Genomic DNA, 15,044 nt, shown 5'->3' with positions numbered 1-15,044 from the left:
TAAGTTTTGGTTAAACATGAACAATTAACAGCTACGCGAACGAACCTAATAGTTGCGATCCCGTACGAGTTCGGACTAGTCAGAATCAGTCAGATTTTACTGGAAATCGATCCCGTACTCGGTTCTCTGACTATTGAGAGGACAAAAAAGAGAGTAAATACGGTTCTCTCTCTGTCATAAGTTACCAGTTTTAGTCCGAGAATTTTTTGCTGGTAAATTCGGGTAAATGTGTCAAACGATCAGCTGTAGTATGTTTGGCAACCAAATTGTTAACAAGAGAAAAGTGCACTCTGCTAATTCATGTTAAAAGGTATTTAATTACTTGTTTAAGTGGATTCTAATGAATTAGAAAGTATTTTTGGTTATTTACATGTGTGAGCTGAGTGTGTTTACATACAAAATAAGCAAAAATTGACAACCAAAATTTGGAGGTTATGTTGAAGTTGACAGAAGTTACCATTTTTTACTAGAAAGCGATCTCGTACTTTTCAATGTTACTCTCTCGCTCTGAGCGAATTTTTATTTTTTGATAGTTTTACTAGTCCGAGTCCGAGGAATACGGGATTGCACCAAAAGAAGAGAGTATTCAGCTAAGTAAATCGTGCAGATTTCTTCGAGTTTATTCTGAAATATAAGTTTATCCTGCTAACGTATTAAGAACGTAACTGTGCTTGAGTAAAATGGCTCTCACGAGGCAGCTAAAGCTCGTCGTCGGCTAAACGTAATGTTGGGACTGCGATTAGGACATTTGCATGGCGAGAGTTCATAAAAGAAGTATTTCGTTGAAAATGATGCTAAACCTTTGTAAACGATGTCGATTCCAAATAGTTTTTGGGGAGTGTAAGTGGAGTGACATCCTTGGCGAGATATAAATCTGGGTCATTCCGGTTACGTAGACCCAAATGTCGTGAGAACGGTTACAAATGTGTTCCCTTCCGCTGGTTACCCGGCGAGACATAACCCTGGGCTAAATAGACGGGATACTCAAGTGTTAAAAACAAATGGTAATAAGTCATTTTAATTAGTGAATCGGCAGAGAAACAAGCCGATTCCGCGAGCAACACAATTTTTGGCTGCTGGAAAATAAATTGCATAACTTGGCGACCTATACCAGGTAAGGTTACACAAACCTTATTTTGAAGAAACGTTCTTCAAGTAAATATGTGCAAGAAATATGAATCGCAAAAAACCCTGTCAGAACGCTACACTTAGGACAGCTAAGAGAGACCTCATGTTGACGCTTGATACGCAGTTTTCTCATCGGCCGGTTAGGATTATGTAGGTCCGCGAGTATTTCAGGTGAACACCACGTTCCACTTGGTGCTTAATTAGGTTCAAATCATTGGTTAAATATGGGATTTTTTACGAGTTCAAATTGTTGGGAAATACACTTCAAGCATTGAGAGATTGATGACCTTGTTGGGATAGTCTACAACTTCTACGACTACGGGTACGACTGTTTCATCTTTACTAATTACATTTTGAATAATTTCTTGGATATTTCCATTTATTTATTTTAGTATACTTAAGGAATGGAGCTTGTACGACAAACATGCTTTATCTAAGTTTGTAAGTCTATTTTTGTTAGCTGATCTATACTTAAATAAAGTGAATCTAATTTAAACGCTATAGACGGACAAGTTGGCACTGACCCAGTAGTTGAAGCTTACCATGTGGTTGGCTCAGCGTCAAGGAGAATTCATTTAAGGTGGTGTTGATAGAACAGCGGCTTTAATTCGCCTTAGTAAACAGATGTCAAAACTTCCTATGAGTGAGTGCGAAATTTGATATTTCACACACGATCTTCAAAAGTGACACAACTCAAAATTTGGTATTTTTGAAATTATACACCAAACATGTACACAGAGCCGTTCCCACGACAGTCGGGTCTACGTAACCGGAACAACCCAGATTTATATCTGGCCAATGACTGTCACTCCAGCAACACTCCCCAAAAACACTATGGGGAACTTGTATGCTGCTACAACAACAACAACAACAACAACAGAGCCTTTATTTGCCTATCAACAAAAGCTGTAGTAAATTAACTATAAATCAAACTTTATACAGAATTTGGAAAAACTGAAAATTCCTCATCAAAATTTCGAACTTTTTAATTTGAAATTATCTTTAGAAGATGTTTGGGTATACCGTTTTAAAGTCTAGTAAATTTTAATAAATAAAGTGCAAGGTTTAAACGGATAAAAAACACATCGATTTTTAATAGTTTTTACCTTCCTTTTATTAACTCGGAATGTAACTATGTAATATTGATGCGCCTAAAAGAAGCAGCGATTTCTATTCCCCAGTTACATACCTGATGACAGTACGAATGGCAATTATAATAGGGAGGTTTTAGTTTTTTAAACTATAATTTTATTATTATTTTTTTTGCCGACAGTTTTTGTGTTTTTTTTTTTAATATAATTTTTTTTTTTAATTTTGCGCATTTTCTTCCAAAACAAATGCATGTTTGGTCAACAAAATAAATTATTAATTGCATACCCAAAATAAAAAGTTTAAAAGTTTCATGAAAATTTGTTTAATTTTTCTAAATTCTGTATAAAGATTGAAAGTTGTATATACGTATGTATAAAATAAAATAAAATTGATAGCTTAAAAAAAAATCATCACTCACCGTATCTGCAGCCGTTAAGTTGATACCTAAACCTCCAGCACGCGTTGAGAGAAGAAAAACGAAGATGTCTTCACGCGTTTGAAAATCGGCAACCATATCACGACGTGCTGAAATTTTACTCGAACCATCCAAACGCATATAACGATGCTTGCGATGCCACATATACTCCTAATAAAATTAAACAAAAATAAAGCTTTAACACATTAATTAACAGTCAGAAAACGCCAACTAACCTCCAGCAAATCGATCATTTTCGTCATTTGGGAATAGATTAGCACACGATGTCCTTGCGCTTTGAGGCGTGTTAGCAAACTATCCAGCACAGCTAGCTTGCCGGCATCCGAAACGAGTGTTTGCTTGTCGGGCACCGCAATTGAAGACCAACCGTAACGTGGTCGACACAAATCAAGGGCAGTATTAACCAGTTCCATGCCAGTAGGATTTTCACACTGTAAGTGGCGTATCTGCGCCCAAGCAGCGTCACGGCTTTCACAGCTGCAAGTAATTTAAATATTTATTGCGTATATTCGAATATATGATTCATTATGCTACTCACTACATATGTCTTTTAACGGCTTGTACACGTTGACTGAGACCATAGAGGAAGCGCGGCATTTGTAGCGATTCACATTGGTACAGAGTGGGTGTGCGTGGTACATGTTGAAATTCAGGCAGAAGCTTCCCATTGGAGTCTACATCCTCACCATGTTTCGGTGCAGATTTTTGTGACTTGCTTGACACAGGTGTTGTACTCATTTGTGTTGCATCTTCGCTCGTGTCCAAGTCTAATTCAGTTTTTATAGTAATCGAGTCATTGAAACTGGCTTGTTCGATCGCCGATTTTTTCGTTAAGTCAACATGTTTGCTGCGTATGACGCGGTGTTCAATAGTTTCCTGAATGTTGACTGTTTTGTAGTTACCAAAGGCGTAAACAGTGCTCTCCTGAGAAGTCTATGGATATAGCAAAAAATTTGGTAATTCCAGTAGTTTTATGATAAAGCTAGTAATTTAAATTACTCACCACACCAGTAAATACGAAATTACGTAACACACTTTGCTCAAACATAAAGCTGCGCTGCAATGGATTCTCAAGCATCACCTCGAGCAGTTGAAAGCGTGTAGCGTTATAATGCGACCACCATTGGCGGCGGTATGCTAATAGAGCGTATTGCACTATTCTGCGACGATAGTGTAAAATGCTGAAAGATATTCGTAAGCAGTAAATTAAAACTAATTCGTGACTTTTGAAGTAGCTGGCGTAAGCTTACTAAGACACCAAGCCGTTAATAGTAACATCTTCCATATCTCCCGGTGACAGGTCACACAGTCGGGTGAAACTGAAACAGCAATCATCACTGACATTCAAGTCTACATAACGTGCATAGTATTCGTTGGATTTTGATGCTTTGGTGACGCTAGGTTCACTGAAGAGTGATTTCTGCATAGAAGCTGCCTTAAAAATTGAGAATCTGGAAAATACAGGCATGTTAATAAATCGAATAGACAAAAAAAGTGGATTTCTATGCCTCCAGACCTATTGTAAAGCAGATGGCGTTTGCTTGGTATGGCGCGTTGAAGCAAACAATCATTATATACCAGACGTGGCAACACATATTCCTCACAGCGCATGGCAAAAGGGCTTTTAGCGTCACGTCGTTCAAACAATTCTGGATGATTGCATACTTTTCGAAACTGCATCACCAAATTCATGAGATTTGATGTAAAATTCTTATCAAAGTGATGACCATCACCGGAACTTCCCGCCCCGCCACCCGTGAAATGCAATAAATCTTCAATTCGTATCTTCTTTTTCAACGCCATGTAAAGCAATTTTTGTCGAATAGTCAGCGGACAATATACCATAATCTCAATTTTGTCCGACAGCTCATTTTCCACATCCTTTTTGATACGTCTCAACATGAATGGCTTGAGTATCATATGTAGTCGTGATATTTGTTTCTCATCGATACCAGTCTTATTCTCGGCATGCGATTCGATATCCTTCGAGAACCATTCATTGAATTCATCATGCGAGTCGAAGAGTGTCGGCATTATGAAATGCAACAGTGCCCACAATTCTGCCATGCTATTTTGTATTGGCGTGCCACTAAGTAAAAGGCGGTTCCGACAATTGAAGCCCAGTAATAGTTTCCAACGCATCGAAGAGGCGCTCTTAATGGCCTGTGCCTCGTCCAGCACCATATACTGCCACTTGATACGATTGAAGTACTTGTAATCGGACACGATCAGCTGATAGGAGGTAATTACCACATGAAAGCTGGCATCACGGGTATGTAAATCTTTTTGTTCCCAAAATTGACGGAGAATTTTACGCTCATTCGGTGAACCCCAATAGGGTACCACATTGAAATCGGGCACAAAACGCTGCATCTCCTGCTGCCAGTTATGTAACGTAGAAGCAGGTGAAATAATCAGAAATGGTCCCCACACACCATAACGTTCGGCAATGTGGCAAAGAAACGCAATCGACTGTACAGTTTTGCCTAGACCCATTTCGTCTGCTAATATACCGCTTATTCCCTGGTCGTATAGATTAGCCAGCCAAGTAACACCTTGAAGTAGCAAGATTACAGATAATTTACAGTTTTTAATTTTTGTTGAAAGTTTTTTTAAAAACCCACCCTTTAATTGGTACGTTTTTAGTGTACCCTTGAACATTTCCGGCTGCGGTACATCTGCCTTTGCTGGCTTCACAAACGATGGCACTTCTTCATTATCCGTTTCCGATTTAATATCCTCCAATTGAGCGTCTCGCTTCTCTTGCTTTTCTTGCTTGATCCGCGCCACGTTAAATCTTTGGGTCTTATCGCGATCTGCTGAAAATGCAAGTTCTGCATTCTTTTGAGCCAACGATTTAAAATGCTCAGCGTCATAATCGTCATAGGCAGCTAGCCTTGGATTTATCTCTTCATCCAATTGATTCAATATACGCAATTGCTCTTCTTCGGTGCCCTGTCCCAGCTTCTTGGACATGAAATGCGCATATAACTCCGTTTGCGTAATAAGAAAATTTAGTTTACGTTGCTGCCGTTTTGCTTCAATGATCTCAACATCCATTTTGCGCTGCTCTTCCGCTTCACGTTCCATACGTCGGCGCGTATCGCGCTCTACGCGCTCATACCGCTTCCAGTATCCCATCATTTCGCGCGTTAAACGCTTGGCGCGCCACACCGTTTCCTTCATAACCTTCTGCGATATCATCGCTCGTTGTCGCACAACCTTCGAACACATAGTTGCCACGCGCTTACAATTCTGCACCATCTCTTTATGGTTATTTCCCTTGGCGCGTTGGCAGCGTCCAAGCTCCTTCTTAGCCATAAGTTGCCAAACACGTCGGCGACGAGCAGCCATTACTTCGGGTGTACGTTGCTGTTGGCTCTTGCGTCGACGTCCGCGACCGCTATGCGCCAAACCACCAGGTGGCAGCAGTGACAGATTAGCATCTAAGGTACTATCCATCTCATCGGTAATCTCCTCATCGTCGTCATCGTTAACAGCTGACGTGTCCCCAAAAGCGTAATTGTTCAACTCAGAAGGTGGTATCTCCCCAGGTTCAGGTTGCTCCACCTTAGTCTTTCGTGGTTTACGGCCCTTTGGCTCCTTCGCCAACTTTGGTGGTTTTGCAGGCTTCTCCTTCTTAGTGCGGCGTCGACGTTTACGCACGCCCACTATAGATTGTTGGTGTTCGGGAAACATATCGTGATTGGAAAGCATACCAGCACCATAGTAGGCATATTGGGTATTCTGACAGAAATTATGATTTTATAATGATAAAAATTTATTGATTTTAGCCATGATTCAATAATTAAAGGTTTGTTTACTAGTCACATTCGAGTTTTTACACTCCCTTAACTCCCTTACAAAAGTTTGCACGCACATACGCACTCAAACACAGTGCCCTGCTACGGGAGCCAATTTTATCAAGAGGGTGTGAAAAAAAAATGTTTTCTGAACAAAACTTTTATTATTGAATCATGGATTTGAGCCATGCCAACCGTTGTTTTTTTATAGAAGTTTTCTCTATGCTTTTGCTCGAGCATGTGTGTTCTTAACAACTCCTTAATATAATCGTCCTCGTCGCTGATTTCCGTCTCAGTGTCAGTGTCACTGAGTAAAACTTCATACAGCCACTCGCGATCGTTGGTTAGATCATTAAAGTTGAATAAATGCATTTTCACGCTTTGACGCTCTATATATGTACATATATAATACATACATACATATTATGAAAGCTTTGGATCTTATTTCATTAATTTAAGACTGCATTACCTTCTTTAGTACCAAGTAGGCGTGTACGTTTCTTGCGGGCACCGCCTCCTTCATCGTCTGAATTATCCGTAACACCACCAACCTTTGCCTCTTCTTCAGAAGCGTTTGAGTCATCGCCACTGCTCAATGGCTGCGACAATACATGACGAGCATACTCCATGAACGGTCGCATGTTGAGTGCTGCCTCCAATCGCTGTATACGCAGTGGTTCTGCAATACGCGGACGTTCAGATTGCGGGGTAGTGACGCTTGCACTATTCCCCGCAAAAGAGGGCTGGGCTGCGGCCGTTTGAGTTGTCATCTGTGCAATAGCTATTGCCGAGCCGTTCACGGTACCACTGGCAGGTAGCATTTTATCCACTTTACATATGATTGTTTTCTAAAATTTGGTAAAATTCACATGCTATAAAGTAAAAAACCTTAATCTTTATTGAAAATATCCGTACACATACCTGCTATTTTAAAATGTACCCGCTGTGCTTACTCGATGTCCGTTGCGTCGAACCACTTCCGCTATGTTTTTCATACAATTCAAATTCAAAACTCCGATAAAATAATTGTGCAAATGTAAATTCTCGAAATGTGCACACGTAACGCCATGAAATTTCACATGCACAAGCACAAAAAATTTCTTTATCGCCACACAATGCTGTCACAAGTCATATGCGTTTTACATGCCACTCGCTGGGGCTCGATTAATAAGGCAGCAACAAAACAAAAATTGCAAATAAAGCGAACTAAACGAAAATTTAAAGCAGCATACAGCTGATTGGCTAATCGGTTATGCAGGGTTGTATGTGGCCGAACTTTTGCAGAGATGATTGCGGTTACCCGAAATTCATTTTGTATGCAATATGTATTACATATGTATATCTTTTCAACGTAAGATAAAGTGAAAAATTCTGACGCATGACAAATATCGTATAAAGCTTCTCACATAATTTTAGTAAGTAAAAACTCAGCCAATTAAAATCATGCCTTTGTGGCGACCCTGCGCCGTGATTTCTTCTTCTTAACTTAACCAAAACAAACAAAACTGAACGAAAACTGCCACAGGGCTGCATGCCAGATATGGTACTATAAGGATTGTTAAATAAAGGCTCACAATGACCAAATTGTACAATTTACTTTATTGTACAACAAACAATTTACAATACTCGCTAATACCGTACACTTTACAATACTCGTTAAAGCAATTACAACGCTTTAAAAAACTGGTTACCACAATTAAACTTATAGCTTGCTTATTCGCAACTCACTTTACTTGTAGCTTGCTGACGTGTAACTAACTCACTCCGCTGTGTGGTGGCTCTTATATGCCTGCGCTCGCACTCATGGCAACTCTAGAATGTTCTGAAGTTCATCGCTCATTCTCTTTCTTTCGCTGTTCGCAGTGTTCATCCAACTTGACGTTTCTCTCTGTGGAAATTGTTTTGCTGCTTTCGTATAAAATTTTCGCAGACTTTAATTATAATTAAAATAAATTTTAAACTACATTCCGACTAGTTAATAAATAAAATAAGTAAATTATTTATTCGAATAAACCTGTTTGAATTAAGTAAATTATAATATCCTATTTTGAACTTAACCCACTTTAATGACAAATCAGTCGATTTATTTACTTCGCTTAAAAGTATTCCACAAGAACTAGCGAATACGCATGTGAGTGGCAATCATTTCATAGCCCGTGTTGCCAGGCGTTTTCGTTAGCTCTGATCCAATACTTTTCGTGTTGAATCTGTAAAAAAGTCAAGCAGCAAAATTTCTCTCTGGTGTGAGAGTAATTTTTCATGATTTTACCAGACGAAAAAGTTCGGATAAAATCTTGTAACTTCATTCTCTACACAACTCTCCAAAAATCGCTCTTATTTACAGGATTATGGAGTACGGGAACATTTTTTCTGGAGTACTGGATCAGAGCTATTGTGAACTCCCAAAAAAAACTATATTATTACAGCTGCGAACGTTCCCAACAAACATTTAGGTTTGAGGTTTAGGTGAGAACTAAGGTATTTCTCAAATCACCAACGTTGATTTTCAACAGTCCAAACTTACAAACTCCCCAGAACAAAACTCTTACAAATTATGAAAAGATCTCATAAGACTCTTTTAATATACATACTTGGATAACCTCATAATATAAATCTTATAAAAATAATTAAATTAGGTCTCATAGTACTATTTTTATGAGATGATAATGCTACTAGAGTTAGTAAGCCTTTCAAACTCATAATAAGACCTTCCTGAACCGTTTTTATAAAACTTCAACTCTCGAAGAGTTATACTCTTAAAAAAATCCCCATATGAGTAGTAGATTGTTATGTAACTTATAATAAAATTCTTGTAAGATATAAAGCACTTATAAATATACCCTTATGAGACGTAGAATATTATAACACGTCAAATAAAACTGTTATGAGTACAAAAGAATCATTACTCTCATAAAAACTACAACAGAGGTCCGCTTATATCAAGAAAAACATTCTGTCAGTCAATATACCTTGTTTCAGTGTTAATCAATCAAAATGGATAAGTTTAATTGAAAAGGATCCACTAATTTGAGAGGTAAAATTCAGAAGATTTATCTTAAACTAAAAGATTATACGTCCAACAGTGTTACAGCCAATAAAAGAGTTACTGCGAATTTTAAAACAATATTCTAAAAATAGTAGATAATGTACATCAAAAATCTATTCGTCCAGAATATAACCGCTGTAATCCTATTCAGAACGACTCGAACGAAAGTCACGATGCAGAAATTTCTGTTGATAATATAATAGCACCATGGCATGCAGCTTCAAAGCCTCTAAATTTTCCCCTTTTTTGGTGCAAGGCTGGGTATTCCAATTTGCCTCTGGCTTTGAATTTGCATCTCTCAGCAATTTTTGAATTGCGGAGACTTTTTTAGTATTTGGACAATATAGAATTCCCACATTCTCCCAATTGTAAGGCGCAACGGTAAGGCATATTTCACCATGTTCTAAAGTTTGCACGATTTTAGTTGACATCCTTAAAAATTATATAGTTAGTTCACTACAAAACGTCGGAATAACATCTATAAAAAAAAATATTCATTATCGATAAAATTTCAATCCTCATAAAATCTTAGCTTATATTTTCGAAAATTGACTTCTAAAGGTCTATAATACTTATATGAAATCCTAATAATAATAATAGATTGGCGCTTACACATATGTTAGTGTTTGGCCGAGCTTCTCCTCCGATTTGTGGCGTGCGCCTTGATGTTGTCACACAAAGAGGAGGGACCTACAGTTTAACGCCGACTCCGAACGGCGATTGTATTTTTATGAGAAGCTGTTTTTCATGGCAGAAATACATTCGGAGGGTTGCCATTGCCTGCCGAGGGACGACCGCTGTTAAGAAAAAACCTTTTTTCTATTTTTTTTTTTTCGATGTTGCTTTTACCAGGGGTTGAACCCAGCGCAGCGGAGTGGAAGCGCGCACTGCTTACCACTACACCACAGCGGCCGACTATATGAAATCCTGGTCTACTTTAATTTCTGCCATCGAAAATGTAACACCGATTTGCTATAAATTAATTCTTATGAAATTATCTTCATTCAACAAAAAATAACACCACCAAAGTTATGTTAATTATTATGATACCATTATGAGAGTGCATATATACTCTCATAAAAATTCAAATAGTTTTTTTTATGAAACTTACGTATCTCTTACAAAGAGAGCTATCATTTTTTTATAAGACAAAAATAACTCTCATAAGTGCGCCATTTAATTCTGACAACGTATTCATAAAGCACCCGTAGTACTCTACCAGAGTGAAATTATGGCTGCGTTTCTTTATACATTCCGGATAATCCCATTTCATAGCCGGAATAAACAGAATGCGTTTGAAATATACGTTAACATATCATCAGGAACGTTCTAAAGAATAAGTAAACAAAAAAGTTTATTCCAAACGTTCAGAATGAATAAAGAAATGCAGCCTATAAGGGTGCTACTCTCCTAAAACAATCCTCTCATAAGATGCTTGTAGAGTCTGGGAAGACGAAAATTGTTAGTTGGGATAACTCAAGTGGAAGACCATAGCGTACTGATTTTTCTTTGTACGAAAATAGGACTGTTTCTCAACTTGAGAATAAGCTAGTTCTCAACTTGAACTCCATGATCGTCCCGATGCTGCTCACTTGCTGTTCCAAACGCAGCAAACTTTTCTAAGTAGACCACCTTCCCCTTGTTTTTTGGTCCCCAACGGTCTGGATTCGTCGTTCAGTCGTTTAAAAACCTTATTAGACCTGGCTTATCTTTTGACGTGTACCGCTTTACATGGTCGCACTTCTGCCGGTCTGGTGACCTGAATATGCCTTCTTCTTCTGAGTTATACCACTTTGTCTTTCCATAGGACCTACACTTCGACCCTCCAGCTGCAGACCACTTGACACATTTTGATATCCACTCCTGGATCATCTCACGAAAACCAACACAATAAAATCTATCCTTAATCCTCTCAGTGGTTCTCTTCGTTTCTTCGTACTCGCCATCGAGACTTCTATGGAACTCGCTGAAGACATCTGGAACTCGTCCTTTTGGAACAACCACTAGATGCATCTGCGCTTTCCCATATCCGATGCAAGCAAGCAGATATCATCCTCTCATGGGGCCATTGTATCAAGTATTCCTTTGAATCTGGCATTTCGCTAATATTTCCTCACTGTTTGAACGTTTCCTCCAGTATCCACAGTCAGCACTCACTCTTGCCTATTTACACATGCACAAAAAATGAGGTTGCACGTTTTCCAGCCAACTTGTCAGATGGAATTTATTGGGCGTTTAACTGCGGGAACTAGCACGCGCCCCTTCCTGCTGGCTCATTTTAGTTTAAAGACTGACTTTAGTTTGGTTCATTTTCATCAGTTATCCATTTGGGTCCTGTTGAATTGTTGAACATGCTAAAACTTTTGCTGCAATCATGAGCGAAGTGGCCTTGCTATCCACATTTGCCAGAGCCATTATTTATCTTCGTCAACAGTTGGATTATTTTCTTTAATATTTCATTTATCATATTCCGGGTTTCTTCCTGCTAATCGTTGGGCTTTGTAGGCTGGTCTGTTTAAGAGCGCTTTGGATTCGCATTGGTTCCGCTAATGAGTCACTGATTTTCGAGGTGCTCACCAGATGTATCTCCAATAGCTAAATGAGCCAATTTTTCCATCTCGGAGGCGAATTTCTATAAAGTCTCGTTGAATTTTTGGAAGTGGATCTCCAGTCCCATCTGGTAAATGTGCTGTCAGTGCGCGCTACCGCAACATCTTTGCACGGCATCTCATAATCGGGGTCTGTTTCGAGAATCACAGCTGCGGGTTCTTTCAAAGCAACGAATCGCGCAGCAGATTTATACTCCGTGCTCCACTTGTTTGGTGTAGCGGTTTTTTCGATATTGATCTTAAAGACTTGGAAAAGAATTGTGACATCAAAGCATAAAGTTTTAATCTGGGGAGTGCCCGTCGAAGTTGCTGGACGTTTCAACTCCAAACCGGGAAGACGACCTCCAGCCAAATTTTCCTGCTCTTGTGTAATCTTTGCTTCTTGCAATTGCAGCATCTGCGATACCTATGTCTTCTGTGCTTATAGCTGTGACGAAATCTACCATCTCAGTGGATATCTGAGAAGAAATCTGTGACATTGCAGCCATTAACATGCTGGCCTGGTCCTTGTCTTCAACCTTCGTAGATGCCTGCTCTTTGTCCATCGATGAACAAGCAGCCTCTTCCTTGTCTGCATCCTTCGTGGATTTATCCACCGCTTTACGATCATGATTGTAACTCCGCTTTGTTTTCGGTCGTGAATAACCCTCACTCTACCAATTCCCTTTTGAGAGGTAGTATCGTCAAATCGTAGAACTTCGACATTTCCAAACTTTGGGATTTATGTAATTATTTGACTTCTGGCACCAATTGTGCGAGATCTTATGAAAATTGACTTTTTTCTGCTAAAGAGATAGAATATATACGATTAAGAATATCCACGATTTAGCTTTCCCTGATTCCATATATACACATTTGATGTTGCCTTTTTTGCCCTTTTTAAGATATATATATATATTTTTTTTTTTAGTAAGCGATTATAGCGAGGAAAAAGCCCTTATTCCCGATAATATGAAAGTTTCAAACATTCCACATTTAAATTGGGCGCTACTTGTATTAACTCAAGGTCCCGCCAGATAGAAAATCTTTTCTATGTCACAGGGATGCTTCGGACTAACAAAACGTACAGAACATGGCGAGACGGCACAATGAAAATGGCTCAATTTGATTGGGCAAAATTCAGCTGGTTTGAATGCGTTCCATACATTTTTGTTGTTCTTGTTGTTTTTCCGCATATGCGTGCGTCAAAAGTTGAGAGTTGGGCGAATTTGGTACGCACAATGGCAACGAAAATCATTCAGCCCTATTCTGCATTTCGACTCGAATCGAATTTTTCTCCGTTTGGCAACTTTGGTATTCTGCGTTCCGTTTCATTTCGATCAATCTTCGAAATTTACGATTGTACCTATTCTACATTTCAATCGTAGTTACGTTTTACTAAGTGGCAAATTTGTTGACGGAGAACGTTTCGCTTGTTATTTTCGTGGGTTTAAATATTAAAATTTTATTTAAAAAAATTAAGTGAAATATACTGTGCATGACTGTAAAAGTCATCATAAATAAATTTTCTCGGTTTCTGTGTTTTCGCGAGCGGTAATACGGGCAATACGAAAAATTGGCTCAAATAATGGCAACCAAAAGGGATATTGCGCGACGTTTTCAAAGTGGAAGTTCAGGCGTTTTTGTTTACATTATCTATAAATAAGACTGTGAAATGCACTGAATACAATTTATTCTTTTTATATAAAATTAATAGATGTATGCACATAGATACATACATACATAAAATGTGAAGTTACATAAAACAAGATGCTTTTATTATTGCACTCGTTTTTACTAACTTTTTAAAAAGAGGTGCGTATGTTGTCTCGAATTCGATTTGCTATGGAAAGATAAGCTTTCTTCTTCCCCTCCTCCTGACGGCTTTCAAAACGGGATTCATTTGCGTTCAAATCTTCCACTCTGTAGTAAATGCAAATGTTGTGGAGTGCTCAAACAACGTTTATAATTTCACTGCCTTTGAGCGATGAGTAATACAGTTCAAGATGAATTTCTTATGACTCTTCACTAATCTGAAAAAGATCAAACATGTCCCTAAATCTCCGCCTTTCAACTTCCGCATCAGCAATCTGAGACTCGTTCTCCTCTTTAAGCAAATACGCCGCGGCTAAGGATTTCATTCTTATAATTATGTTTCCACCAAATTAAGAGCAAACGAAATTTTATTTTTAATTACAGTGATGCTAGATATATTTAGCTTCATATGCTGCTACAGTTTGGTGGCAAATATTTCTTTGTTTTGTTTCGATTTCACACATTCCTAGGCAAACAACTGATTTCGAAAGATGTTTTCTCTCATCCTCTTCTTCTTTCGTTACGATCGTAACGCAGAATACCTAAGTTCGATTCCAGCGGAGCGGAATACGGGAACGTAATCGAAATGCAGAATAGGGCTGATTACAAATGTACAACAAACACAGCATTTGGAAATTTAAAAGTACAGCGGCGAAAATTTCAGTAGTTCTGGCAACACCGCCTGGAGTGAATACGCCTTGGTTTTGACTCAGCAGTTTTTGTCTTCTCAGTTTTTGTTGTGCAGAGGTGGCAATCATTAAATTTATCCCATCTCTAGATGCATATCTGTTTTATTGTTTACTTCGTTGTATTCATAAGCACATTTTCCTATTGTGGCGAATACTGCGGCAACACAAAGCGAACAACGAGAAATAGGCAGAATGTTCGAAGAATGACGTAGAATGTTCCACAAAGAGAAACGTCAAGTTGGATGAACACTGCGAACAGTGAGAGAAAGAGAATGAGCGATAAACTTCAGAATGTTCTAGAGTTGCCATAAGTGTGAGCGCAGGTATATAAGAGCCACGACACAGCGGAGTTGGGACAGTTACAAGTCAGCAAGCTACAAGTAAAGTGAGCGGAGAATCGAGTTACGAAGTTGCAAGTCAGCAAGCTACAAGTAAAGTGAGCAGAGA

General features: G+C 38.7%; 1 protein-coding gene across 1 annotated transcript in view; it reads right to left on the bottom strand.

Moving 5' to 3' along the window:
- The window catches only part of LOC118744152 (chromatin-remodeling ATPase INO80), a 123,563-nt gene extending 115,432 nt beyond the window's left edge, over positions 1 to 8,131 (bottom strand). The window contains exons 1-10 of the mRNA XM_036476940.1: positions 7,381 to 8,131; positions 6,929 to 7,307; positions 6,655 to 6,848; positions 5,281 to 6,403; positions 4,173 to 5,211; positions 3,907 to 4,107; positions 3,660 to 3,837; positions 3,195 to 3,589; positions 2,872 to 3,133; positions 2,639 to 2,806 (exon numbers count right to left, since the gene is read on the bottom strand). Of these exons, the coding sequence (XP_036332833.1) occupies positions 2,639 to 2,806; positions 2,872 to 3,133; positions 3,195 to 3,589; positions 3,660 to 3,837; positions 3,907 to 4,107; positions 4,173 to 5,211; positions 5,281 to 6,403; positions 6,655 to 6,848; positions 6,929 to 7,280 (3,912 nt within the window). The 5' untranslated portion in view covers positions 7,281 to 7,307; positions 7,381 to 8,131. The remainder of the gene's footprint in view (positions 1 to 2,638; positions 2,807 to 2,871; positions 3,134 to 3,194; positions 3,590 to 3,659; positions 3,838 to 3,906; positions 4,108 to 4,172; positions 5,212 to 5,280; positions 6,404 to 6,654; positions 6,849 to 6,928; positions 7,308 to 7,380) is intronic.
- Between the last annotated feature and the right edge of the window lie 6,913 nt (positions 8,132 to 15,044).

This window comes from Rhagoletis pomonella, unplaced genomic scaffold (assembly GCF_013731165.1).
Source record: "Rhagoletis pomonella isolate Grant_MI unplaced genomic scaffold, Rhpom_1.0 Rhpom_scaffold_00001, whole genome shotgun sequence".
Lineage (NCBI taxonomy): Eukaryota > Metazoa > Arthropoda > Insecta > Diptera > Tephritidae > Rhagoletis > Rhagoletis pomonella.
The sequence above is the reverse complement of the archived record's forward strand: the minus strand, read 5'-3'. Positions and strand labels throughout refer to the sequence as shown.